Below are 23,124 nucleotides of genomic sequence, written 5' to 3'. Positions count from 1 at the left end.
CTTATAAATTTTGCTCTTAAGCCAACTGGAGTTAATGACAGGGAATAATGTGGCCATGCTCTGAAGGCAGTAAAATGTTCATTTTCCTCTATGCACAGGTTAAAATCACGTCTCTGTAGGCTTTCGAAACAAGAGCATCTGATTCTTTTGGCTTTTCAAAATATACACAGAAAAGATGAAACCTTGCTGACAATCCTTCAGCAACAAAAATCTGATTCACAGCATGTTACTTGTCAAAATGTCTCTCTCCAATTTTAAATGTTAATGTTATACCACTAATCTCTTAAAGAACTTTTATTGCATGTTACTTTTTCTACTTCTAGATCAATACAACTGAGAGGTTAGGGAAGGAAATGTGAATCCTAGCAGGCAAAGGAGGGTCCTCAATCCAGGTCTCCAAAAGTTTTTAGATGGAAGCATTCAATGACCACCCCAGGGCTGAACCCTGAAGCTCCTGTTCCCTTCTGAGCTTGCTGAGGTGAGGAGAGAACCCAAGCCCCACATGGGCTCCAGACCAGCTCTCAAGAGAGGAAAACCAAACCTACAGGCTCCACATCCTTCATTAGTGGCTTCAGCACCAGATACTTTATAAAAACATGTTTCAAAGCTAAAATGCTGTTGAAAAAATTATCATTCCTGGGAAAGAGAACTTAAACCATCTGACAAACTCAGCCCTGAAAACGGAAGGGTGTAAAATAATTAGGAATGTCAAAGTTTAAAGCCAGCTGTCCTGTACTGTAAAATTAGGAGAACACATAGTTATCAGTATTTTGCTTTAAATTTATAACCTGAACTTGCAAACATTGAAACATATAGTTTTAAGCATCTCACAAAGATTTAAGTTTAGGAAAGTATCATTATCTATGACAGGTAATTATTTGGGTTTTTTTTGCTTAATAGCTTCCTTGAAGCATGTTCCAATTAAGTATAAAGTGCATTTTTATTCATGTACTTAACACTTTACAGCATTACTAAGTCAACTTAAATCACAAACATGAAGCTAAATAGTCTAATAATCCTTCCATTATGCAACTTGATCTTAGGGAAAAAAAACATTTATTTTGGGTAAAATGGCATGCTTTAAATATTACAAGGACTTCCTAGTCAAAAATTCCAATTTTAGCAAATAAATCCACTCAACATCAATGGTATTCACATCAAAATTATTTTGGTTATTAAATACTATTAATATAGTTGAAAATCAGATTATATGAAATGATAATATTCCCATTTCTCATTAGAAGCTATTTTTTACTCTCAAGAGGGAAAAACTTCTGGGTGCAGAATTCTAAAAAATACATTGTTTTCACATAGATGGAACACTGAAAAATTGAGATGAAATTAAAATTCTTTAATTTACTAGATTGAAAGGATTAAAACCTTAAAAATTCTATACACAGTTTTAATTTACCATAGACACTACAACAAACTTCCTAAGATACATTATGATAATACACAGATTTTCATTTTAAAATAATTTAAAATAATTAGTTTAAAAAAATTTAAAACTTTGTGGCATTTCTAATAAGAATACTGCATTGATAAAGAAAGGCTTGGTTTCAAATTTAAGATATTATAATCTAGTAGTAATATTAAAATAAGAAAATAAAATTCACATTTTCTTAGTAATGGCAAATCAACACTCAACTTTTCTGAAAAATTTTGAACAAGTTCATAGAGAGATTTCTGTGTTGTTTTTCCTGTTTCATGAGAATTTGATATTAGTACTTTGTCTAAATTTTTTTTTAATAATCAGCTCTGCAGAACAAAACATTAATTTTCTACTGAAAGGGGAACATTTTAAGTTTTCTGTAACTTCTTCTAGTCTGTATTGAAATTACAGCCTTGGCAGATGACAAAACGTCACCTGGTTGTTCCACAGACATAAGGGGCTTGAAATTTGCAGAGCAAACCCCAGCAGCGGTTGGAGGAGGCAATTGGAAATGAACCTACACTGGAATTTACAGCATTTGCAAAAGTACTGTTTTTACACTGCAAAAGTCTAGCAGCTTTTTATACAGCCACGAGGTAGGGAAGGAAAAGAGGCAAGAGGCCTTTTATTATCGAATTCTGTTTTCTGTGATAAGACAGGTACATAAAGAAACACTCCAGCACTAAAAGCTGTTAGGTATTTGTGTTAGCAATTTAGGTAAGAACATCTGACACAAAATGCTGACATTTTACCTGCATTCCTGATGAAGCTACGCTAACAGCTCCCACCCAGATCCACTCACACTTCCCCCTCTCTTTACTCCCTGTCAAATATGTAAGAACATGGAGATGTTACTGTGGGACAGCTTCCAAGACCACACACTTCTTTAAATGACAATGCTCTGTCCAGCTGGATCGAGTCTGTGCTCATTGGGGAGATCAATGGCAATAATTTCATTTTTCTCTTGATTACACCCTTTCAGTCTGGGAAAAGAGAATGATTCAGCAATCAAACAGTAAGCACAATTTATGAGTAGTCAATCTATGGATTAGTATTTGCATAAACATACATGCAATTATTTTTCACAATGAACAAACCCATATCATTAACTGTACATTTAGAATGTATTTGTCAGGTAAACTCTTTGTGATTAGCAGATGCTAGTGGTGCCCCTTTGATTTGCTCAGGTCACATTTAATCTCATGATCAGAGGACCACCAGGTGTTTCCAGTCGGAAGGGATCTGCTTCAGTTCTTAGAGCTATCTTACACAAAAAAAAGAAAGGGAAAAGATAAACTGGATTCCCCTGGGGCCAGCTGACAGCTGATTAAACCCAACAGAAAGATAGGAGCTGTGAAAGATTCAGCTCAAGGTCAAATGATATAAAGGGCAAACCTGACAAGAGGCTGACATACTACGACTTAAAAGACCTCTTGCTAAAGGCACCCTATGAACAGAAATGCTTATCTGATACCAAATACAGGCTGCTTGAATATACAAAAGAAGTGATTACCTGAAGATACTCAAGTCTGAAATGAAGAATGCTAATGAAGATTTAAGTTATACTGCAAAGCCCACAAGAGTAATACGAACAATCATCCAGTAAATAAATCAAAAACTAATTAAAAAGTTCCACAACCACATTTGTTATGAATTTGCAGGCTAGGTGACTTCATCTGTTTGTGCAAAATCTCTGATTAGGACTTCCCTCAACAGAGATAAATTGAAGGAAAATGGTGCACATGCTTATTGCTGAAGGGTGCTCAAACCTGCAAAGAGAACTAATTCTGTGTTTTGACCTTTCCTAGTTTTCTTGAAAGATTAACAAATGTGAGAAGGTATTTGTGAGTACATATATATGCAAACAAGAAGAGTCAAAACTATAAGAAAATAAAATATTTGGGAAATTCAGCATCTTCAAGGGAACCAGGAATTTCACTTGGATTGAGAAGTTAAAGAATGTACCTCCACTGAAAGAGTTGCTTGAGGAAGGTTTGAGCAGCAGCTCATAGTCTTCAAAAGTGGAAACTTCATACAAGGGACAACCTTGATAATCTTAATTTTTAACTTCTAAAAGTCACTTCTGGCAAATTTACAGTATGATTATTTTCCTTACTGCTCTTAGAAGTCACAGTCCACAGTAAAAGTATTGGGAGACAATACTTTTACTACACAGAACGATAGAATCTCACAGTTACCACACTTTTTTAGCTTTATGTATTGAAAAGGTTTCTCTATTTTATCTTTTTAAAGATTATCAAAATGAGACATAGACAATCTGTTTGCCACTGATGGATTGGCTTTTTGGACTAAGAGGATTGCTCAAGAAGATTATTTTGAGTTAATGTTAATTTGAGAACAGTCATTCACAGCCTGTCATTTGACTGGAGGCACTTTAGAGACTGAAAAGCATCATCATACACTCAAAACAGTAATACCATGTCTGAAACATAGCTTCCATTATTTGCAAATATTAAAGATTGTAGGGACCAAGTTGTGTAAGTAACTTTGAAGCAACTCATCAACTGAAGGCAAAGCATGTCTGTTTTTACTCTGTGTGACTAAGTCACGATTTTGACGACTAGATGAAATTCTTTACATTGCTGACTTCAAAAAACTTTAAAAAAACAATGCTCAGTATCCGACATTCAGGGTTATGGTAATAGATCTGGCTAGCCATGTAGGAACTTGCTTCCCATCTGTGTATCAGCAAGGGAGTTGAAAATGAATTTTTTTACCCCCAGCAACAACACTGAGAAGAAATGGCTGCTTCTTGTTGACACTGCCATGAAATGTTACATGAGCAGCCAAACACAAGGAGAATGCTTGGTTTTCCAAGTACTGTCAAGTTCTCCTGCAGCCTCACTAACATTATCACCATTTTCCAATCACCTAATAACTTCCTTCAAAGAAACGGGCAGGAGTCATCTTTCTTATTGTATCAAAGGATTAATTCTGATTTTCTGTGTATTATTACCACTAACTCAGATAAATTGTGTAAGTTATTCCTGAGATAAAATGTGTTCAGCGTTTAAACGTAACTGTCCCTTACTTTGATGGACATAACTTATGCAAGCCAACCAAGAGTATATATCATCACATAGGAAGTCTTCATTTAGGTAGTATTATAGGGAAAATACTAAGCACAAAATATTTTCTCTTTTTGTTTCTTCCCTAGACAAATCTTAGTCATTTTTCTTATTATCGGCTTAAAGTATCATACTGGTATTTAATAAAGCTCAGTTTACACATATGAATTTTAGTATTCAGCCTTCCAGAAATAATCCTGGATAGATCATGCCATAAGAACACAGTAGTAAAGTCACCAGTAGTAACTCCTCTACTTCGTTTGCACAAAACCTGACAGCATGACTCTATAATGGACAAGAATTCCCAAGAAAGAAATGCCATAATTGTAGCCTCTACTCCTGCAATGTTGATGAGCTGATAAATGTTACAAGGAATACCGAAGACACACCACACATAAAGGACAACATGAAATAAAGGCCTTAAGCACAGTGCATAAACCACTGCATGCTAAATGATTAACCATTGTCCTCATAGTGGAGAATACATGCGTGTGTGTACAAGAGTGAGCATCTTTATACACTGCATGCAAAAATGCCTTCACTCAAAAAAACTAATTAAAATAATTATCCAGACACTCTGGATCTTTATAGTAAAGATGTATAAAATAATCATTTAAACACCTATGAGTTCCTATACCATTGGTTCTTTGTTATGGGGATCACACTGGGAGTTCAAGATGTTAGAAATGGAGAATACTACAGAAAGAAAGCAAAATAAATTGAATTCTTCCCAGTAAACACCTTGTAATTTGATGATACATAAGGAATGATTACTAGATTTGCTTAGCAGCAAGAGGTGTGTTTTGGTCACCCAAACAGTACTTCCCAAATCAATCATAAAAAACATAATTGATTGTTGTTATTCTACACCAAAAAGCAACCTATGGGATGGTGAAAGGGATTACGCACGTTTCTTTGATCTTTCCAAACAGATTTCACTCAATAAACTGCTTATGTGTTTTTATAATCACATCATACTAGAGGCTGTTTTTCACTGTCAGGAAAATTTCTCTGGGTGAGAACGAAGAGTAACTAAAAACAGGTCCACAGGGATTTCCTGAAGAGGAATAAACAGCTTTTCTAAACTCCAAGATGGGTGAAGAAAAATTTGTCTTCCACTGTACTAAAGGGAAAATTTCTCTTAAAGCATCAACAAATACCTTCCTACACAAGCTATACTCTGACAAAACCACAATGTACACCCCTTCTATTAAACATGTGATGCAATGGACAATTTCTATTAAATCTGAAAGGGAGACAGTCTCAGATAACAGTGACAACTGCATTCTGCCCAACTCATATTGGTTTCGCTGCTTCCTCCTCATTCAAACATATGCTGAACTTGGGAGAAAATGTGTGATAAATAAGGGGGCTGAGGAGGAATCCCTGTTATGTGGGAGAACTGCAGCAACACAGGGCTGTTAAAGACTAATGGCAACAGGACTGGGGATAAGAGCTGCTAATGTAAGACATTATACACAATGTGGGAAGGAGAGAAATGGGGTGAAATCCTGGGTGAAAATTATATTTTGCGAATATAGTTGTAAATTTGAAGCCACATGTAGCTTCGAAACCTACTTAAGGAACATACTAGTATCATGTCCCCCCCCACGACATGCACTTGTTCACATTTTAACAATGTTAAAATTGCAGGCCCCGCTCATGTCAACACGTCACTATGTTTGAAAGGCACTGAGCTTGCTGATCTACCTTTAGCCAGATTCCCTTGTGTACAGCTTTAAGGTAGAACTGAAAAAATACTGAACTTCACAGGATACAAACTTTTCTTATACAATCAGAATGCAAATGATTAGCTAATGAAATACATTAATATAATATCAGGCACAGACAGAAGGAAATAAAATACATTTCTGCAGAAGAGATTAGCATAGATATTTCAATGGATTAGGAAGTTTCACTGACAGAAGGTATATTTAATATATAAAATCCATATAATGAGAAGCAGTTGAAAAAATAGGACAACTGTCATGTGTCCAAGAAATATCTTCATAAAAAAGCTGTCACATATAAACACTTCTCAGCAACAAAACCCTCTGCAACTGAACAAGGCAAATTTAATTCTGAATGTACAATGTGCCTCATCATGGATCTCAGAATTACTAATATCCTTGAGCAACTGGATATCTCCAAATTCAAACAGCACTTACATTTTTCTTTTAAATAACTCCTGCCTGACACTTATGATTAGTTGTACATAAAGACTGTTGGTTTATTGTAGCAAAAGGACAGTTAAAAAGGAATACAATAAATTTGTATAAATATACCCAGAGGCAAACACCTGAGAAGGGTAGGAACTAATTAAGCTCAAGGCCAATGCTGGCAGAAGAACAAATAGTAATAACTTGGCCATGAAGAAATTCAGGTTGCAAACAAAACAACCTGATATTTTCAGATGAAAATTCACAGTTTTGTGATCAAGATGACCTGGCTGTTCTCAATAACAAGGGCTTGAGCTCAAGAGCCCAAGGATGCCCTTCACTTCCAGTCATACATCCTAAAAATACAATGAATTTTAACACTCTTGCAAAACAAATAGATGCTAAATCCTGTAATAAATCAGCCCACTGAAAAAATATTTTATTTGCTATATTGATAAGATAAAGATACCTATAAACTCAGAAGTGAATGAATTCCCAGAGGTTTAAAAACTGATTTGCATAGTTCCAGAAGACCATGGATCCTATTCAAGCAATGATGACTCTGAAGGATCCTTTCTAGCAACAGGTAGAGAGCTACTTAAATTCTGTTACAACAACAAACTCTGGAAGATCACTTCACTTTCTACCAATATTTCTTATTCTTGTTCCAACCCTCAAAAACTGAGAAGCGAAAAAAATGCTGACAACATGATGCCTTACCATAATAGAAAATAAGGAACAGCCTTATCATCTTTCAGGCCCCATGGAACTTGTTTTTATTCTGCCTCTCACAAAACCTCATGAAAATAATACTGAAGAATAGCCAGTTCACATATGGGATACACCAATCAATCACAAACCTGGTCCATTCACTGCCCTTTTTCACCAACTTTAGTAAATTTTATTCACAAACCTATTGAAAACACACAAATCAAGCAAGTACGTTTAGAATATTCAATGTTTTGTGTCATGGGGTGCTTTTTTCCCAAGCTGCGAAACTAGCAAACTTTTCACTAAGGAATTTTGCTCTAGAGAGGTGAACCATCTCATCCTTAGATCAGAATGATTAGTGGTTCTTAAGGGACCTGGAGAAATCTGTTCTATTGTCAGTTGATCCTCTACCAGATCCATGATTTAATCTCAGCATTTACTAATAAATACTTATTTAGTCATTAAATACAACAGCCTTTTGAGTCTTTGACAATACTCATGTTCAACAGAAATGCCATTTTGATTAATCCAAACCTTTTTTTTCAGAATGCAGAACAAATCAATTGCTTTTCACCTATTTTTTTACATAAAAAATATTTTCCTTTCTTTCCCTTCTCTCACTCTTTTTCTTTTATTGATTGTTTAAAAAAAACAAACCCACAAAATACATACAATGACCAAATATGGATGTCCTTGATAATCATTTTTTTCCCCCAAAAATGTACCTGCAATATAGCACACATGTAACTCTTAAGCAAGGAACACTCAAGCACTCCAGTATAGGATGCCCAGACCACAATATGACAAACATTCTCTTTCTGGATAAAAGCATACTTAAATTCTTATAAAAACAAAAAAGCTGATTATCACTGACAGTTTAGGGATCTTCTGTGTTTATTGATAATGATACCTATGTTTATCCTTAATTAGTGTTGCTTTGCTTTATTAGAAATATTACTTGGGGGACAAATAATTTTGTTCATCACATAGGTAGTTGTTTTTTCAGAAAAAAACCTTTTCTGTTTCAGCTGCTTTTCACTTCAGACTGAACCAGAAATCAATTATTTCCAAGGTACTGATGTGAAGTTATTAAAAATGGCTTTATACTCTCAAAATTCCTCTTTCCTATCTTTCTTTCTTTCTTTCTTTCAAGGAAAACACCTATCTGCAACAAGACTTAATTGCAACAGATGGAGAACATTTGCTAGTATAGCTTCTTCTTTCTTCCACTCTGGTGTGTTTTTCTTTTTAAATTGAAGTGCTGCAGGTGGTAAAGATAATACTATTACACACATATACATATACATATCTATATGCATGGATACATGCATTCATCACTATATCCCTATTTATGGACGGGAAATTTTGAAGCAATTTACAGGAAAATATGGACAGCTTTTGCAGGTGGAAAGTGAATGTATTTACAGAAGCTCTAAGGAAATTTTCATTGTGCTAATGCAGTGCTATGACTGTTCAAAAAACTCAGTGGATGTGATGACTCTATAAATATACACACTATTCTTATTCAGAATTCAGGACACTGTATCTCACTGCATTCTTATTCTGCCTCATTTAATACTCACAGGCAGACTGTAAGAAGGTTCCAGTATCACTGGCACTGACATCTTCCCTTGAAGATTCAATTTTGTCAAGTAAAAAATCTTTTCTCCCACAATCCTCTCTTTTTTCATGCGCCGTACGCTGTACAGTCGAAAGCGAACTGCATAATTCCCAATCATCTCAGACTCAACGTGATTAAATTTGAATGTCTCTGTGAAGACAGGGCACGGTCCCCGCTGGATGCTGGTTTTTGCTCTCTGCTTCTTTATAGGGAGAAGAACTAGGTGTACTTGCCACGAGCTTCCACCTGTCCTGCTGTATGTTGGAATGTCTGTGACAGCTGTCACTGTCACCAAAAGCTTCTGTTCCTGTGAGTCATAGTCAAAAGTCACATCTAGTGTGCCATATTTAGCTACTGGCTCAGGATCAAAAGGTTTAGGAAGCTGTGAAGATGATCCTCGAGCTGACATATCCTGAAGAAGAAGAGAAAAAAGCCAATTATTTATTTATTTACTGTATTCTATTATTAAATCTAGAATGGAAATATATGGTTTACTCTAGACAATATGAAGGCACTATGATCTTTTTTGTTCATTTCATAAACAAGATTATTAAGCACTGAAAGCCCAAGGAGATGGCTGACTGGCAGTCAAGATGAAATCCAAACTTTACCTGGCCAATACCACCAAAAACCAGGAGCCAGTCAGTATCAACTCAGATTGAATTAAGCTGTAATGATCTCTTCTTCTGTGCCCAACATGTTGAAAAGTATATACATTTGTTACAAGATAAAAACCACCTAATTTCACATATTTCATATACATATTTTAAAGTTCACCTATTACATTGCTTGAAGACACAGATAATGATTGAGAGCACAGGGATATGGCAGCAAAGAATACAGGAATTACAAACCTACTTGCACATACAGCTCCAGTCTCTTGCAGTCCACAAGAGTTATATGAATATGCTAAAAATTATCCTAGAAACATAGAATCACAGAATATTTTGGGTTGGAAAGGACCTTAAGGATCTTTTAGTTCCAATCCCTCTGCTATGGCCAAGGATGTCACTATTGTGGCTTTATTCATGAAATTTTACTGGAACTGTAGAAGTTTTGAACTCATCTTCTGAACTCTCTGTAAATTACATTAGTCCTAAAATTTTATTTTAAACTTAAAATTCAGATGGTTTATTGTCACATCAAATTTTGAGTAAAATACTGGTCCCTTATAAAGTTACAACAGTGAGTTTAATAGGGATACTGAAACAGAAAATATTTACAAGTACAGGTCAACCTACTGCTCATATAATAGATTATTCCAAGTATTCAAAACAAAGGTATTTCAAGTGTGTCTTGTTCACATGAACAAATAGATGTCAAAACAAAGCCTTCTGGGCTAAGAAATGTTCTTATTTTAACCTGGCTGCCACATAGCTGTGGGAATGCATTCCTCTAAAGGCTTCAATCCTGAAGCTTTGTGTGGCTATAAAAAAAGTTGGCAGCATTCTCAGTTCTTACTGAAATATGCTTACATTAACGACTGGAGTGACACAAAATGGGAAGGCCTTGCAGCTGGGTCTTCCAGACCTTGCAACAACACCCCAGGTACACAACATCAGCTTCCCAACAGGGCTACTTAAACAGAAACACCAGAAGTGAGCTCTAACACGCACTTCAAAACTTCCAGTAGCAACAAAAGATAAATTTGTACCAAAAGAGCTTCTTCTGCACATGGCATCACTAATTAGACTTACCCATAGATGTCAGTGCAGTAACTGGTTGTTAAAGGCATTTCAATGAAATATGTGTCAGAAAAGAAGATTTCTTCACAGACAAAGATACGTATGTATCATTACAATTTATAGAAGAAAAATAGGAACATTAAGTGGCCCAAATCACTACACCACATCAACAACTGGAAAAAAAACCCAAACCTTTGGAATATTTTTTCCCTCCCATAAAAATTGCTTTACATTATGGGGTGTTCAATATGAAAAAGCATTAACAGAACTTTATTTGGGTTGTCTAAAAAATCATGTGGAAAAATTTTGACTACAGTCCTTAAAGAGCGATGAAATTTTCTGACTGGTGTAAAAAATAATTCACTCTTACTGGGAGCTGGTTTGAAAGCTAAGGTGCCATAAAGATAACTACAGCAATCTGAAATCCTATTGTCATATTTTCTGACAAACTCTTTTTTTTTTAATGAAATGAGCTGCAGTATTAGTGCCCATATAACAGTGCATTGATCTTTAGGTTAAAAAAGTGCTTCACCACACTCAACTATTTTAATTTACCTCTGGACTAAGAACTGCTGTGCTATCACTCGGAACATCCTCTTCGTATCCTTTGTTATGAAAGCTTTCTATTTCGTGTCCCGTGCTTCCCTCACTAGGGCACTTATATGAACACCTCGGGCTGTTGCTACACTGGGAATATTCACATTTGCTGTCTCCGACTTCGGAAGGCGTACAGGAAAGATGAGGAGAACCACTGTCATCCTGGTACGGAGGCGGCTGCAGTTCATCCAGCGGAGGTGTTCTTCTCATCCTCTGAATGCAGTTTGCTGAGAATAAGTTAAAAAGCTTTACTTACTTTCTGATTATTCACAGTTCAAAGAGTTCTGTGGAAAATGTGAATCTAAATGCCTGGACAGAGAATTTAAAAATTTATGTATGTCCTTTTTTTTAACTTTACATTTCATATCAGATGAAAAATACTACTGAAAAAAAAATTTGTTAAAAACGGAAATGAGTGATCTCTCAAATGAAAGAAATTTAGATAAAAGCAAAGTTTTGAGTGTACAGTCAGAATGGATTGTGCAAACCACATGTAAATAAATATAGCACAGATATGACATGACAAAAATTCTACACTTGAATTTCAGGGATGCTTACCTTGCAAAAACCTTTGGATATCTTAAGTCAGATTCTGTGCAGATGTAATGTAGGCCAATTATGGAAACAAAATGCACTCCCTAAAGCCATGATATCAGGCTGATTACCTCCCATGCAGTTGCCCACCAGGGAGATACTAAATTAAACTCTGAAGACAAGTAAGGTACTAATAAAGGCAACTTTTCACACAAGCGAACTCTGCTCACCAGAATTTAAAAAGTGAAGCAGTGCCTCGGATTCTTTATTATTTATTAAGAACAGCTAAAGGGTACATATCCAGTGTCTGGAAGCTACACACTACCTCTAGTCACTAAAGACAGAGGAAAAAGGATCATGAGCAATCTTGTGCTTGGGATAAATACTTGATGCTGACCATCCTTGCTTTTCACACTAGAAAGATAGATAGATAGATAGATAGATAGATAGATAGATAGATAGATAGATAGATAGATAGATGATAGAAAGAAACGTATACATCTCCTCAGAAATTAAACCTGATGCATGGCTACAGACACAGGTAGTTAATTCAAAATAAATTACATTTCAAATTTTTATCTCATATTTTACTATCCAGCATTACAGAGTTGAATAGAATTGGGAAAAGACAGCAAAGTGTGCAGCAGCTGAAATGAAAGGAATATCAAGGACAGGTAAGAAACTGCCTCATAATTCGTTTACATTTTCTGTAGAGATTTTAATAAAGATTTCAATGCCCCTGACATAAAGAATTACCTTATATATAAGAATTTCAAAGCAAAAATGTTTTCTAGTGTCAGACATACCATTTCACTCACAGAAAAACCTACCAAACAAGAAAGGTAAAGAAAGTACTAACTGGGGAATGCAGGGCTCTTCTCTATTTCAATAGCTCCTAAAAGAACCATGGCAAACAAGTAATTAAAACACTCCTACAAGATGAAACCACTATCAAGAACCCTTGCGTCTCTGATAAACCCATCAGAGCCAGCCCGCCATTCAGAGTGATTCCAAAATACTGTTTCAGCACTCCTGCAAAAGGTCTTCTGCTGTTAGTGAGCCAGTGCTACTAACACTTGAAAATCCAGTCCCACAGGGCTGGAAAACAAAACAGACAGCAGGGAATACTTGAACTGCAGACATCTCTCTAGTAGATAAACATTAAACCTTACCTATGAATATTAGACAGCTTGCACCCATGAAACTAGATAAATATTATTTTAGAATCTAAACTGATATTTTAATAATAATAAAATAATAATATGCATAATTTGTCTCTCTATACCATGAAAACTGGACTTCCTTGTCATAATCTATATAATTAAATATTCTAGAAAATTCAGAAAAACAGCATTTCTGCTCATTGTTGCCAAAAGGCAACAAACGGCATTAAATGAGCTAGCAACCACCTGGCAGCCCCGAGTTTCTTTCTGTTCACTTGCCACCAAGTCCGCTAAGAATTTTTAATGCCCAGCTTTTCCATAGTTTAATGAAATGAAAACATGTCCAGTTAACTAACAACGCCATTATTGTCTTACATGAGTAAATAAATGACTGTGTGACTCACTTCACTTTGATGAGCTCCATTATATGTCCCTATGGGAAAACTGTACAGGCTGTGTGACAGAGAAGGTGCTTTTAATGTAGGCATGGAAGAAGTGAAGAAAAAAATCTTATTAAACAGCTGTGATTCAAAGATCTCAGGAAAAGCTAAGGCACCGAGGCAGGTTTCAACTATATATTTTTCAAATTGCAGTTTAACAAACTGAAATAACATGCAAATTCTTAAAACTAATATCTGGGATTAAAAATCTCAGGATACCTCTGTCTAGAGAGGTATAAACTGGTTTTGAACAACAGCTTTCTCTACATAAAAAGATATCTAAGTTTTCATATTAATTCTCAAGGTGAAAATGTCTCATTTTAATTTTCTGCTCCCCACAGTAAATGATGCAATAAAATATTTTTTTTATATGGTTATTTGAAAACTATGAAGATTTGAATTCCATTGAGACATTCTAATGACTGATGATATCAAAGCCAAATGATATCACAGACAGTAGTGAATACAGCAATACTAAATATCTGATCCTGGGTATTTTCCTTAAAAATTACTCAGAAGTAGCAACTAACTTGGACAATCTAACAAAATTTTGCATATGTATCGAAGTTTAAAGTACAAAACCGCTGCTAGTGCTTGCTGGCTTATCACTAATTGTATTGGAGAAAAACATCTGGAGCTGAATGGCAAGATGATCTGCAGTGTGTGCATATTTACACATGAAACCCCTGTGTGTTACATACCTTGTACCCTTTATTTAAGATATGAACTTCAGACACAGTTATGTATACTTCTGTACTGTGACAAAGCCAAAGAATACCTCCCAAAGATCACTAAACATGGCTAATAACATCTGCCAAGGAGTTATAAGCAAATGGTTACACTGAAAATAAAAAAAAAAAAATCATTGCATTGCTTCTATGCAGGTTTCAAATCACATAGAAAATAGCTTTTGTAAATTCATTTGTAAATTAAATTAATCATATTAAATGACCACATCACCTTGGACTAGATAGACAGGGTAAAAAGCCAATATATGTCCCAGAAGTGGAAGTAAGATACAATAGTGGAGAAATCAAATCAGGTTTAGTCTGAGGTTCCTACCAGCCAGAAAATGGCATAACAGAGAAAAGAGAAATATAAAGACCTCACATTCATTTCTCCACCCAAAGGATGTGAAAATACTTGGCATTCTCATGATATGAGTGAAACCAAATTTGTTTAGTAACGAGTATTTGGTAAATTCTAAATTGAGAATACAGTGTATGGGTGTCAATAGGAATATTTGAATAAATGCTTTTTAAATAGGTAACAGCTTTAATAAAAGTTTTCATCCTCCCTTAGTCATCAATGGTGATAGTAAGGACCTTGCTTAACAGCTGAAGAAACCAGAACCATAAATGAGATACCTGACAAACCTGAGCAGATTAGCATTTTGCTGGTACACTTAGAAATTACAGCATGTAAACTGTCATTAGCACATTTAAGTCAGAAGTAAATAAATATCTTCTTTTTAGTACTGTTTGTTCAACAGTGAAGGTTCATCTGTTTTCATAAGCCCCTGTAGGACATATTGCAAGTCAAAGGGGGATGATACATACCCTGCCATCAACCTCAAGAGATTCGCAAGTTAAATCTGACACAGTAACCTAGGCCAAACTGAGCATTCCTGGAACATACAATTGATAACTATGAGAAAATACAGAAATGTTTCAGTCATTTTGCTGGGGGGAATCAAAGTTTAAAGATGCATAAGAAATGCTTTAGGTTTTCAGTTACTACTTCAAATTGCCCCTTCCAATGTTGCTCATTTCTCCTCTCTGTTCTGGTCTCTCATGGACCATGCTAGGCTGCACATTTCACCATGCAGCTGGTGATGTCCTCATCCCATGTTTACAGCATTTAGACTTTCCTATCGCAATTATTTTTTCCCAGAGCAGCAGCTGCTTTCCTCACAGCAGCAGCATCAACCCAACCTCCCTTAGACCATATTTCCTGAGTAATTCCAAGAACACCCATCTCTTAACATGTAAAAAGAAACTACCCTTGTGCCTTTAATTCCTCTGTCTCATAAGTCATCATTAACTACACTTCTGCAGCTTTGGGTTTCTCATGTACAGTAGTACTTCTTTAAAAATTCACACTGTTGTGGGAGGCAACAGTACCACAACACCCCTATTGGAATCTGACTTCCAGTTTCTTTAAAATAAATAATCACTTCATAAATCAGTAATTTTTGCAAGTCATATTTTGTAATTGTCAGAATATCTTCATACTCAAATGGTACCTTTCCTTTCTCTAATATATCTCTGCTCACACTCTGCTATATAATTTCTTATTTTTTAATCAAACATAAATTTCAAGTTTTCAAGCCTTCAAGGAGTTCTATGTAAATGTTAAGACAATTTAAATAAAACATAAAATGAAATACATGTTTAAAAATTAAAGAAACCTTTCTTATTCTGAATGATTTAATACCCTTAGAGATTTCTGATAGGCAGCACAGACAGTCCAAATGGAATTTTCATGTTTGAACTTTTCTACCATCCAAAAATATTATGTTGACTGAATTACCCCACATTACAGGGAGTATAAAATATAAACATTAAATATTGAATGAAACCTCAGGTCTCTCCTTCCTTTAAAATTAAAAGCTTACATGCATTTTTGTGAGGACAAACCCCAAATTATTTCACAGAACAACAAATTATCTTGGCATAATTCTATTTCTTTTCCAAAAGAATTATGGCATGAGTCATTCTTAATGAAAAAAGGGGAATATGGGAATGGTAGGGGGTCATTATGGACCCCCCATTAAATTTCTCCTTTTCCATTTGCTTTCTTCTTGCATTTGCCACAGGTTAGACTTCTATTTACAGCTGAACTATCTTCTACATTAGGCAATTCACCGTAAACAAGAAAAAGTATCATATCTGTTTGACTGGGGTTTTTTTCCCCCAGTAATAGATAACAGTGTTTCCTAAAGTTAGAAAATTCTACACACTATTAGCTTAATCCCAGACCTATGGAAATCAAAGCAGCATTGCTATCATTTACACCTGATGTCATGTGATGCTTTTAGCACTGCTTTTTCCTCACTCCCTCAAGCTAATGCTACTGATCATTCAGGTAATAAAAAGGTTCTCTTTGTCCTTTTAAATGACAGTAATTTAAAATGATATAATTATCTTTATGTCCAGTCCTTAAAACTTTAACTTTCTTCCACAGCAGAGGTCTAAGACCAACTGAAATCGCTGAAACACACATAGCATCTTTTTTACTGTATCTGTTTACATCTTGAGCCTGTAGAACTACAGCTCAGTTTTGTTTCCCTAAAAAAGAAATTTGCTCTCTGTACTTACTAGAGCACTTCTTATTTGTAAGAATTTATTGTCTGTTTTACAGAGCAATACAAAAGCCCAGCACTAATGAAAAAAAAAAAACTCTTTCCAAAATTAGTCCCATTTGTAGCATTTTAACTACAAATACATTATTAAAAGCATTATCGTGAACCAGCTGTCAAAGACATTCTTTTGTTTCCTTCCCAAATATTTTGGTCGTCTTTCAATGAAAATTACACATTACCATCTATTGAATTAATTTGTTTTCAATTTAAGTATCATTCTCTGGTTCCTTGTACAGCATTGATATTAATTGTAATAGGAAGGAGAACTGCTACCTGGTTCTGTATTTCTACTTTTCAGTTGTCCAGAATATATCGAAATAATGCTTAAATCTAATGGTTCAATATTTCTAATTTTTATTGATATGAATATCAATATATCAAGCTCCAGATCACTTTTTTTTTTTTTTTTTTTACTTTTAAAAGCTCTAGTTTTCTGAGACCCTATCTAGCTGCAAAGCTTTTTGAAAGCTGTGATCTTTCAGAAGTGAAATTGCGTGCTTTCCCTTCTGTAATTATATTTCCTTAGGTAAAGCATATGTACTAAGTATGCACATTCAGGTAGAAAAATGTATTTTCTGTTCCATTTAGATGCTGGTTACACTTTCACTTTTTTTATAAGCAGCCAACTTTCCTTTACACTACTTTTCAGATTGCTATGTTGGCTAACTTAATAAATGAACAGGAATTCCTATGCACCTCTGCTCACTGTTTGTTTTTAACAAGTTATCAAAATTGTTAGAAAAAAATCACTTCCAAAAAGGTAGTAAGTTGAATCAATTCATAGAATCTTCCTTTTATTTACCCTTCCCTCTTTTAAAATATGCTAGAAGTCCTGCTTGCTGAGGGTGATTGACAACCAGCTTTGAAATCTTAGGAGTATCTTGGTGACAAGGAAATGCCTTTTATCATCTCTGCGAAAATTCTCCCAAATTCGGCTCTTTCACCAGCATTTATGGATGCTTAAGGAAAATTCCGAGCTTAGCAGCTAAAAGCAGTTAAACTAAAGTATCCCAAGCCCCTGAGAACCCCAATTTCTCACCAGTGTGTGCACAACAGCATCTCCCTCAACCCTCTAAACAGCAGCAGCAGGATGTGGGCTTAGGAAATATTCTCCTGTCGTTGTTATACTTCTTTTGAGTACAGTTATCACCTTAAATTAAAGCTCAAATTCCAGTCCAGTTTAATCCTACTGCAGCTGTGGTATTAAGCACAGGAGTTGAGCAGCAATGAAGAGCTGAAAAGGTGAAAAAGATCCCACAGAGGTCTAAAATCAATTCCCATTGAAGTATTGTAACACATAGCTAATATTCCTGTAATGTTCCTGCTCTCACTCTGTTCAGTCTCAAATGAGGAAACAAAGCATGATTAGAAAGCAAGATTAATATGTTGTGCAGATGATTTTCTTGAGAGTTTTAATGTTTTTGCAGCTCATTTCAGACACATTTGGTTTTATATTTTACACAAATAAAAATTACCAAGTTTTCTAAGAGATACAAAACCCCCCTTTCAAGATCTTAATTCATTTACTGATATAAACATGATCCATTCAGCAGTATATACAATACTGATAATACTTAACTATCAGAGTTCCATCATTCTTTTTTCTCACACTTTTAAGTAAAACAAAACTACTCTCTTATTGAGAACTCCTTCTGCAACTTAAAATGCAATAACTTCATGGTTTCTTAAAAATACCTTTACCCTGGTAGCTGCATTTTGTAATTTAAAAAAATACAAAAAATAAAAAAAAGGGTATTTTTAAATAAAATCTATTTAAGTTTTCCATTTATTACTTAACAGGTGAAAATAAACCTTAAAAGATACTTTCCATCAAGAATTGTTTATAGAATAGGAACACAAAGCTTGATTCCTTTGCCTCATTTTCACAGCAATTTTGACTGCAAAGGATACTCTGTTGGAGTGAGTCACTAACAAAGCAGCACTATAAGGATTATGAATGAACCACTTCAGTAGGGCAAGAGTTAAATTTTCTGCCTCTCGACTTCAGTTAGCTATATGATCACAATTTGGCTATCTCAAAGCTGTTAATATAGATATAAGTGAAATATATATTAGGGTGGATAATAGTAGCATTATAAAATAGAAGTTAACATGTTTGGTATTTTGCAGATGGAGATCTGAAGTGCAGGGTGAAAATGAGATAATAAGGATTGCTGTGAATCTAGCTCAGAAGTGCTCCTCATCACAGAAAGCTTTCAGAGATCTATGGAACAGAAAAACAGAAACCAAGTATTTTACAACTAGTGCTCTAGCCATTTCTTCTGTTGATTTTTGAGGGTTTGGTTTTGTTTGTTTGTTTTTAAATTTTTATTTATTTATATTTCAGGCTTTTAAATTATTATTAATCTAAAATTCACTTGAAATGAATACCATCACCAACATGAAAAACTCACATAAATACAACACCATCAACATGAAAAACTCCCATAAAATACCCCCACAGAATTTTCCAATATCATCAGCTTTGCAGTAGAAGAGAAGGAACAGAAATAAAAAATAAATCATGCAGGTGGAAAAAAAAAGTACAGAGAATAAGGGGGAAAAAAGGCGAAAGGAGAAAGTAGTGCAGTGATTCAGAAAAAAAAAAGTGTTTTTTTGTCAAATGAACAAAGAAAACAAATAAAAGGAGAGAAGTTTAGTAGATCTGTATGGAAAATGAGAGAAAGCCCAAAGAAAAAGATAAAGAACAAACAAGATGCAAGCAGGAATGAAAAATTACAAACAGGTAAAATAACAAAGCAAAAATGACAGAGGAAGAAAGGTGGAGGGATGGGAAAATAAAACAACATATGACATGCAAAAAAGTAGTTCAGTTCTGAGAAAAAAGCAATGTCAATAGAGCAAAGAGATAAAAGAGAAATCAGCAATGTTTGATGGGTGGGAATATCCATATTTGGAGGTGAAAATCTGCACAATCTAGAGAACACAGCTAGCTACATTCCAGGAGAGGCAAGACATTTTCCATGATAAGCTTTTTGAATTTATATTTCAGATTTATTGTTATTTTTCCTTTAGGTGGAAAGACAGCTGTAATTATTTATTCAGATCCTACAACTCCAAGGCACCTTGGTTTCTCTGGTCTATTCAGGCACTTTCTCTCCTTCTCTCCTTGACACAATGGCTCAGTGACTTGCTGTAGTAAAATGGACTGTCTTCTCTGCAGTATATTAAATTATTTCTGAAAAAAGTAATCCACAAAATTCAGAACTTTTTTTTTTTTTTTTGCTTTGTTTTGAAACAGCTCTCATAACTTTACCAAATAAAAAGCAGCTAGAACCCAGGAAAAAAATCTACTTACAATCTCAGTTTGCAGGAGCACCTAACAGGTCAACAATAGAAGAAAATTCTCTATGTCTAGGGTCAAGAATTCCTCTAAAACCTTTTAGCTATTAGTACCTGTAGAAAAAAAGCTTAGGAATGGTTCTGGTATCATTTCCAGAGCCAACTCTCCAGAAAAAGAAAGGCAAAATAGACACTGTGAAATCACAGGAAATGGATATGCTTTGAAACAAAGGTATCTTTCCTTCACACAGCTAGTAAGAGGGCTAAGAAAAGGCACAGATTAAGCAGCAGGGAGCATGTCAGTATGTTCTGCTCACTCCAGCAAGGCCTCAAACAAGTTTCTCCATGCATAAAGAAACACAATTGCTCAAAACTAAATTTCCTGCGCTTCTTTGCAGTGCTTCTGAGACCTCCCACTGTCACAGATGAGCTGCTTTACTAGGCTTACATGTAACGTGTGATGTAGGTGTTGCTATGTTTCCATAGTTGTCATACAATTCACAAAATAGATAATTTTCTGCATTTTGACAAGACTAAATGATTACGAGTCTGGCTGGTGAAGATATTATCATTCAGCCACAGCACCAGCTGTAAGAGCTAAGCAAGAACTTATGAGGATGAGAAAACAGTGGCCAAGCTGCATAATGGCTCCTAAGACCTAGAGCATGATGCTTCGGCCCACAGCAAACAGCAGGAGAGGAACTGCTTTTCCATGTCATCCACCCAAACAAACAAGAGCACCGAACAGTTGAGGATTCTCAACACATTGAACTTCTCAAAACTCTATCTGGAAAATTGTATTGTCATAGTCTTATATTCACCATACCATGAGTTACAATTATATACCATGAGTATCTAATAATACACAGTAATAAACCTACTAGCCATTGGCACAGAAAGAAGAAAATATGCTTATCCATCATTTTTTTTTCTCATAGACCTTTCTTATACTAGAAAAAATTTATATACTGAATTTGAAATTACTGTTTGATGCAGCTTGCTGAATAAGAGACTTAAAGGTGGTGCACAGCAGTTAATTAGTAATCAAAGTCTGACAGCTACAGCTGCAAAATGTTTGTATGATAATTTCAAAATTGAAAATTACTTATTTCACTCTACATGAAATTAGTGTACGCTCATTAGAAAGTCAGTGATTATCCTGAAAAGTACTACAGGAACATTTCGGTAGCTGTGCTACAGCAGCAGAAAGTATACAACACATGTCTCCGGGCCAATTATCATCACACCCTTCCTCATAATTTGGTGTCAGTGAAGTTTTTAGATCTTAGCCTTACAGTTGAAAACACTCAGCAAAATGATGTTTAACATGGTTCACAATCAGAACGTTGCTGTATCCTGCACTAAATACATATAACTTACAAGCGTAGCACTTCCATTGTTAGAAACAGACAAATAAAACCACCAATCAGCCAAAAAAAACCTCACAAAAATCCCCAAAACCCACCACTAGCAACACTAAAAAACAACCCCAAACCCCAAGGAAACAAATAATACAAGGAGCAAAAGAGATCCAGAATACCTTGCTAACTGGTGGCATTCTACTGCAGTATTACTGAAAATTTTATTTCAACAAAATAAAAACATCGAGACATATACTTTCAGGTTAAAAGCACCCTAAAAATAGTTTATACAGACATATATGTAAACACACATATACACACACACACGTGCCCCCACAGTCACATACCAGTAACAGGAACTATTTAAGGTTTATAAAATATTAAATATAATTAAGATTACAGAGACGAAGTAATGTGCATTACATAATGCTGATGTTAGACAGCAAATATTGACCTTTAAAATTTAACAAGTGAAAAGAACCTTAATTTGCTTGTTATTCAAACTTTAACAATAAGTATGATAGCTTAGATAGCAAAAAGAAAAAAAAAACAAACCACAACCCCACAGCATTTGCCATCACTTGCATTAACATTTTGACCAGTCAACAATTCAGCAGTGATGAAATGTGCAGTTTGATTCAAAGTAAGACAAGGCTATTTAAATAACTCAAAATAAGAAATGGTTATTGAAACATTAGAATTTTGATAAGCGATCACAGCTGCACTAGAATTAGTTTCTATAGCAACAGAGGAAATAATGTGGAGAATTGCACTGCAATACAAGATGGATTCCTTACAAACACTAGCGTTCAAATAGAAAACTTCAAAATTATTCACTGTATTTTTATTAAAATGGTTATTCAAATATCTTATATCTTGTACTTCATAGATTGCACTATTTTTGTTCTCTGGTATTCAATTCTAGTCCATCCATTGAAGTTTTCACACTTTCCCCCGTTGCTTACCTTTCTATTTTTAAATTAATTAAAGTGACTTATTCTGAAAAATACTGGATCTTTAACCTCAAATTAATCTTCGTTTTCAACAACTTGTTTGTTATTCCTACATAGAGGCACAGATTACATTTAGTTTTCCAGCACTGCCCTTGTGAGACAGGAGAGAATGCTCTTTGCACGTACCATTTATAAGAAGATGCATCACAGCCATGAGAATTAACATCACTATGGAACTTCAGAAACTTACAGTCATAAGAGACTTGCAGGAGCTTTTATCAGCGTGCGCTCTCATGTCCTAAGCATGATTAAGAAACCATTGCAAACCTATTAGTATTCATGGTCTGAATACCCATAAGATGGTAAGATAAAGCCTTTCATCTGAGCACATCTTTCAGATTTCAAGTGTTGCTCATTTCTAACAACAAGAATTATTGTTTCATTGCATCATCCCTGATTCCAGCTATTTTTGGCAACTAATTAAAAGCATATGCCTGAACCTTTTATGTATTTTGCCCTTATAATGAGACCTATTACTCTGGCTTATTCCATCCTTTTGAGTTCCAAAGTATCTTTCGAGTTACCATGGATACAAGTGATATGCTTTCTCCCACAACTGCTTTGTGTGCCTTATCGAACACCAGAAAACTGGCACAGTAGGAATCTAAGCCATCTATACAGGATGAATATCCAACCCCTTCAATTGTTTGTA

General features: G+C 35.0%; 1 protein-coding gene across 11 annotated transcripts in view; it reads right to left on the bottom strand.

Moving 5' to 3' along the window:
* Positions 1-23,124, bottom strand: part of SYT14 (synaptotagmin 14) — an 80,055-nt gene that overhangs the window by 10,115 nt on the left and 46,816 nt on the right. For all 11 annotated transcript variants that reach the window (XM_086878499.1, XM_086878506.1, XM_086878498.1 and 8 more), the window contains 2 exons: positions 11,253-11,521; positions 8,975-9,424 (listed from right to left, as the gene is read on the bottom strand). In XM_086878499.1, the coding sequence (XP_086734625.1) occupies positions 8,975-9,424; positions 11,253-11,521 (719 nt within the window). The remainder of the gene's footprint in view (positions 1-8,974; positions 9,425-11,252; positions 11,522-23,124) is intronic.

This window comes from Cyanistes caeruleus, chromosome 2 (genome assembly GCF_971803275.1).
Source record: "Cyanistes caeruleus chromosome 2, bCyaCae1.hap1.1, whole genome shotgun sequence".
NCBI lineage: Eukaryota > Metazoa > Chordata > Aves > Passeriformes > Paridae > Cyanistes > Cyanistes caeruleus.
Note: the sequence above shows the minus strand (reverse complement) of the source record. Positions and strands in the feature narration are given on the sequence as shown.